This window comes from Podarcis liolepis (genome assembly GCF_965112155.1).
Source record: "Podarcis liolepis genome assembly, chromosome: 13".
Classification (NCBI taxonomy): Eukaryota; Metazoa; Chordata; class Lepidosauria; order Squamata; family Lacertidae; genus Podarcis; species Podarcis liolepis.
In genome coordinates this window covers 30,969,334-30,975,812 of record NC_139573.1, presented here as the reverse complement: position 1 = coordinate 30,975,812, position 6,479 = coordinate 30,969,334, and the positions used below count along the sequence as shown (strand labels likewise).

Below are 6,479 nucleotides of genomic sequence, written 5' to 3'. Positions count from 1 at the left end.
TGAAGGGCCACTGTGTTCCAATCCCTGTCTTGTTTTAGAAAGTGCCGATGGTGCAAGCTCGCTTTAAATGAGCAATGAGTTAATCTTCTCTCCCATTCCTGCTCTGGAGAAGGGTTTTTATTGGGACTGGGGCAGCGGCAGAAAGACGCGAACTCCCTCTCCTCCTCCACCCCTGTCCCGAGACTGCTCGGGTTCACCCACCATTACACTGCTATTTATGTAATAAGAAATGCATGTAAATCGCATTAATGCAATTAGAGTTGCATCTAGTTTGGCCCTTGCTAAACAAGAGACCCAGGCCTGCTAACTTTGTCAGTAGCCACGGCTCTTTTGCAATGTCTCCTTTAATTTAATTTGATGTTAAGAAACTCAGAGGAGGAGCACTAGCTGGGACAGAACATAAGGATCCCAAATTGCTTTTATCGTTTAAATCATACTAAAGCCAGCCTTTAGTCATTTCCGTTTATGGCAAACACCTACCAATTTTAGCGTGCCATGAATGAATCAGGGCTGGGCTTATCATGAACTGCATAAAGCTAATTTGTTCATTCTAGAATGGGAATCTTTTCCCATCCTATTTTATTTGTACCCTGCCCATCTGACTGTGTTGCCCCAGCCACTCTGGGCGGCTTCCAGCATATACAGAAACATAATAAATCATCAAACATTAAAAACCTTCCTATATAGGGCTGCCTTCAGATGTCTTCTAAAGTCTGTATAGTTACTTCTTGACATCTGATGGGAGAGCGTTCCACAGGGTGGGTGCCACTACCAAGAAGGCCCTCTGCCTGGTTCCCTGTAACCTCACTTGTTGCAGTGAGGGAACCACCAGAAGGCCCTCGGAGCGGGACCTCAGCGTCCGGGTTGAGTGATGGGGGTGGAGATGCTCTTTCAGGTATACATGGTTGAGGCTGTTTAGGGAGTTAAGAATCTAGTTTCTCCCAGAGATCCAGTGTGGTGTAGTGGTTAAGAGCGGTAGTCTTGTAATCTAGTGAACCGGGTTTGCGTCTCCGCTCCTCCACATGCAGCTGCTGGGTGACCTTGGGCCAGTCACACTTCTCTGAAGTCTCTCAGCCCCACTCACCTCACAGAATGTTTGTTGTGGGGGAGGAAGGGAAGGGAGAATGTTAGCCGCTTTGAGACTCCTTAGGGTAGTGATAAAGCGGGGTATCAAATCCAAACTACTACTACTACTACTACTACTACTACTACTACTACTACTACTATTCTCCTCCTCCTCCTCCTCCTCCTCCTCCTCCTCCTCCTCCTCCTCCTCCTCCTTCTTCTTCCCATGCTCTGCACACAGGCTTCTCATGGGCAACTGGTGGGCCACTAAGTCCAGCATCCTGTTCTCACATGGGCCACTGGCCTGATCTAGCAAGAGCTCTTATGTTCTTACTGTGTCTCATTAAACCTATAGCTCCAGCATAAAGCAGTGGAGCGTTTCTGTGGGTTTACCTGAAGTACTTCTGTCAGGTGCACAGATTTTGAAGGCCTGTAAAAACAACAACCCCAGCTTGCTAAGAAGGCCCAGCTAACCCCATATCTCATAATTCTCCACCAGAAGACGTATGAGTTTTTATTTAGCTGGGTCTTGTGTCAAATTGTCATTTTACTGGCCTTACTTTGGTGTCTTATTGTGTTTTCATAATATTTGATCCTGTGTTGTTATTGTTGTTAGCCCCCTTGAGCATCGTTTGGTGGAAATGCAAATAACAAATAAGAAACCAACACATTAAAAAAAAAAAAAAACGGTTCCCCCGATGTCTAGTTGGAACACAGGTGGCGTTGTGGTCTAAACCACAGAACCTAGGGCTTGCCAATCAGTAGGTCGGTGGTTCGAATCCCTGCGACAGGGTGAGATCCTGTTTTTCGGTCCCAGTTCCTGCCAACCTAGCAGTTCAAAAGCACGTCAAAGTGCAAGTAGATAAATAGGTACCGCTCCGGCGGGAAGGTAAACGGCGTTTCCGTGCCCTGCTCTGGTTCGCCAGAAGCGGCTTAGTCATGCTGGCCACATGACCCAGAAGCTGTCTGTGGAGAAACGCCGCCTATAGATCGAGATGAGCGCCGCAATCCCAGAGTTGTCCGCAACTGGACCTAATGGCCAGGGGTACCTTTACCTGATGTCTAGCCTCTGATTCAGTTGCTGCATTTGAGCATGCTCATACTCAGTAGTGTTAAAATGGGGAAAGTCTCTTGAGTTTAATTTTTAAGTGACTGCACTGGCCCTGCAGAAATAAGCATGGTTACTAAATACCGTATTTTTTGCTCTATAGGACTCACTTTTTCCCTCCTAAAAAGTAAGGGGAAATGTGCGTGCGTCTTATGGAGCGAATGCAGGCTGCGCAGCTATCCCAGAAGCCAGAACAGCAAGAGGGATTGCTGCTTTCAGTGTGCAGCGATCCCTCTTGCTGTTCTGGCTTGTGAGATTCAGAATATTTTTTTTCTTGTTTTCCTCCTCCAAAAACTAGGTGCGTCTTGTGGTCTGGTGTGTCTTATAGAGCGAAAAATATGGTAAATAGAGTGCAGCTAAGTCTCAGAGCCCTTTCTTTTTTTGTCAATATAGGCTTGATACTGAGTGTGGCCTTTGTGAGAATGTGGAGGCTGACATTAATGGCTTATACCCTATTTTGGATCAACTGGCCAGCTGTAAGACTGACATGGAAGCTGAACTGGAGTCACTGCAAGAAGAACTGTCTGGTCTCAAAAAGAACCACGAAGAGGTACATGGTTGGCTCAACAAAATAAGAGCCCCTCGTTTTCATAAAAACAATGCATGCATGAATTGCGTACATTATACAAAAAATTGGCACAAGCCACTTTTTGGCACAAAGTGCCCCCAAACAGATTACATTCATGATTTCAAACACACACACAAATTCAAAGAGGATTGGGCAAATTCATAGAGGAGAGGGCTATCCATGGTAACTAGCCAGAAGGTCTATTCTCTTTCTCCATGTAGTAAGTTATGCTTCTGAATACCAGTTGCTGGAAACTGCAGGAGAGGAGAGTTCTCTTGTGCTCTGGTCCAGCCATCTGATTGGCCACTGTGAGAACAGGATGCTGGACTAGATGGACCAATGGCAGGCTTTTCTTATGTCGTTCTACAGGAAAGGTTGAATAGTTGATGCTGTGCGCAGCCAGCCCTTTTATAATACAACAGCAAAGGCATGGTTCTCATCAAAGTTCTCTTTGCAGGAATTAATCTCTTTGCAAAAACTTTGTTCAAGTGATGTCAACATGGAAATCAGTGCCTGCCCCAGTCGAGATCTGAAGAAAATCCTGGAGGAGATAAGATGCAAGTACGAAGCGACGATCGACTCAAACCGCAAGGAGGTTGCAGAGTGGTATGAAGGCAAGGTAAATGAATCTGGCCCCTGTTAGAGAGCAAAACTTTAAAAGAAGAAGAAGAAGAAGCCTGGTGGGAAAAGGGCAGGGGCTGCAGGAGTCTCCAGAGTGATGCTGGTGGTACGATGCACTGCATTGTTTTGTTATTCACTACTTTTACACCCACACCTTCCCTCAAAGACCATGTGTGGTTCCTCCCACCTCCTCCATTGCATCCTCACAACAAGCCTGTGAGGTAGGTTAGGCTGGGAGATGGTAACCCAGCAAGCTTCATGACCTTGCATGGAGATTGGAACCCAGGTCTCACCACTGCTCTTCCCTTTGGCTAATCAAAGAAGTAGGAAGAATGCCGTGCAGCAGTATATCCAAAAGTGCAATGTTATTCAGGTTGCAATAACTATAGCCTTAAAAAAAAAAGGGGGGGGGAATCAAAGCATATACAATCCTGGCTCAGCATCTCTAAAATAGAAAAGAATGTGCTCTTTCCTTTCCTTTTGTTCTGCCAAAGCCAATGTTCCACTCCCCCGCCCCGCATACCAAATAGTACATAAAACCTCTGAAAATGCTGATCTTTCAGTCAATCTGTGTTTCAGCTGGAGGAAGTGAACCAGGAAATCTGCACCACTAGCAAGGAAGCTGAGGATGGCAACCATAAGGCCATTGAGCTGAAACGTCAGCTGCAGGCCTTAGAGATTGATCTCCAAGCCCAGCGCAATCTGGTAAGGAGAGCGAGTGTGGGATCCATCTTATTGCTCTATCCTTTTTGCGGCTCAGAGCAACTCACATGGTGGAGTCACGGTGGCTTTCCATCCTGGGACTAATCAGGTCCACAAATCCCTTAGTTTCAATCATGCCATGCCATGCCATGGGGTCCTCTCCAGATATTTAGTGGGTACAGATGCTTGGGTGCACAAGGTGAGAGCGCTCAGTTAACTTAGGTCCAGTAGTGGTTGGTGGGGCAGGATGAAGCAGAGTGGCATTGGAACACTGTTGCAATCATTAATACATAAAATAATTACAGTGGTACCTCAGGTTACAGATGCTTCAGGTTACAGACTCTGCTAACTCCGAAATAGTACCTCGGGTTAAGAACTTTGCTTCAGGATGAGAACAGAAATCATGCAGCGCTGGCGCGACAGCAGGGGGAGACCCCATTAATTAAAGTGGTACTTCGGGTTAAGAACAATTTCAGGTTAATAACGGACCTCCAGAACTAATTAAGTTCTTAATCCGAAGTACCACTGTATCTCAGTGATCGAGCTGGGATTTAAGGTTTCAGACAGTCCCTAAGCTACTATAGGTTGTTCAGGGCTTTGTAGATTAATGGAAGAGACTTTGAACCTGGCTTGATAGTAGATGAGGCTTCAGCAAAGGTGTCACATGAGGTAAAAAAGGGGTAAAGGTAAAGGACCCCTGGACAGTTAAGTCCAGTCAAAGGTGACTATGGGGTTGCGCCGCTTATCTCACTTTTCAGGCTGAGGGAACCGGCATTTGTCCACAGACAACTTTCTGGGTCATGTGGCCAGCATGACCAAACCACTTCTGGTGCAATGGAGCACCGTGATGGAAACCAGAGCGCATGGAAACACCGCTTACCTTCCCACCACAGCGGTACCTATTTATCTAGTTGCACTGGTGTGCTTTTGAACTGCTAGGTTGGCAGGATCTGGGACAGAGCAACAGGAGCTCACCCCGTCGCAGGGGTTCGAACCGCCGACCTTCTGATTGGCAAGCCGAAGAGGCTTGGTGGTTTAGACCACAGCGCCCCCCCCCATGTTGCAGGCCACGTTGAGCATCATTGGCAGTCTGTTCCTCAGCAACTGGCATTCAGAGGAATAGCACCCTGATCCTGGGGGTAGTATACAGACATCATGGTTAGTAGCCATTGATAGTCTTGTTTGATTTATGTTCACCTATGTACTTTCTCTCTGGTTTCTGTGTAGCTTCTGGTTCCAAAAGCTTTTTGTTCATGCCCACACATTTAAGGCACTTAGGATGGTGCCTCTTGTTCCCTCCTCACCCCTTTAGAGAGACACACTGCAAGTGTCCTTGGCTGAAGGAGAACATCGCTACAATGCTCAACTAGCCGAAATACAGGATCGCATCTCCTGCATGGAGCAGCAGCTGGCAGAGCAGTGCTTGGAAATGGAGGGCCAGGACCGGGAATACAAAGAGCTCCTGGATGTTAAGAACCGGTTGGAGCAAGAGATCCAGACATACCGCAGCCTGCTAGAAAATGTGCCAGGCGAAGTACATGCCACACCATGAAAGAACAGCCTAATTTCTTATCCCCTACCATTTCTGTTGCATGGCTAGGTTGGGACTAAGGTTAATTTCCAGCAAAGGCCAACTATGTTGAAATACCCGCATCTTAATTCTTGGTTTTAGTTTTTAATGGCTTCTGGTCATTTCTACTTCTGAATAAGGCTGAGCTGAAAGGGGGGGAGATTTCTGCAAACATGGACAAACTCCTTTTGGTAACCTGCAGGGGACTGCAGTGAAAGGGGGAGAAAGTGTTCAGGAAGCATTGTTCTGTGTTAGCCTTCTGTTGAAGTGATCGTCTTTCTGCATTTTTTTTTTGCTTCTGGCACCTATTCTGCTAATCCACACAACTTGCTCATTTTGTTGTTTAATCAACCCACTTATTGCTAATAAAGGCCTTGCCGGTTGCAACTGAACCTGAACAGCAGCTTCGTCAATTCTGACTGTGTGATGGTGACAGTCATATGAGAAACCACATTTAAGAGGCATCACAAAATGACAGGTTGCGTTCACCCTACACTTTGGATGTCCCCATAAAACTGCCTTAGACAAGACTAGTTCCAACGTGTCATTCTCATGAATAACAAACCATTACGGTTAATGATAATAATACAGATGGTCTTTGAGAAGGACAACAGGTGCAGATGACTGAGGCCTCACTTCTCTGCTGTCATCTGCCAGGCAGGTTCTTGGTGAGTTTCCATCAACTACCAAGTTAACACTAAACCCATCACCACCCCAGCTTCTTTGTATGCCACGGTTCTTCCAAACAGACCTGCTGTGCACCAGGTAGACCCACCTGCAGGCATGACTTCCAAGTCCCCTTCGCTACCTAACAGGCAGCTGATGGCCTTGAGACCCCAGCAACC

General features: G+C 46.6%; 1 protein-coding gene across 1 annotated transcript; it reads left to right on the top strand.

Annotated features, from left to right (window-relative positions):
- Positions 1–2,760: 2,760 nt before the first annotated feature.
- Positions 2,761–5,981, top strand: LOC310690796 (keratin, type I cuticular Ha2-like). Its single transcript, XM_083470357.1, has 3 exons — positions 2,761–3,360; positions 3,942–4,067; positions 5,377–5,981. The coding sequence occupies exons 1-3, from the start codon at positions 3,241–3,243 to the stop codon at positions 5,614–5,616; spliced, it is 486 nt and encodes a 161-aa protein (XP_083326483.1). The 5' UTR covers positions 2,761–3,240; the 3' UTR covers positions 5,617–5,981.
- Positions 5,982–6,479: the final 498 nt, after the last annotated feature.

What these genes read in the sequence shown, in the direction of transcription:
- LOC310690796 (XM_083470357.1), top strand. Translation starts at nt 3,241, where the DNA reads ATGGAAATCAGTGCCTGCCCCAGTCGAGATCTGAAGAAAATCCTGGAG. An exon ending in CAGAGTGGTATGAAGGCAAG is followed by an intron (nt 3,361 to 3,941) that starts GTAAATGAATCT and finishes TCTGTGTTTCAG; the next exon opens with CTGGAGGAAGTGAACCAGGA. An exon ending in TCCAAGCCCAGCGCAATCTG is followed by an intron (nt 4,068 to 5,376) that starts GTAAGGAGAGCG and finishes TCACCCCTTTAG; the next exon opens with AGAGACACACTGCAAGTGTC.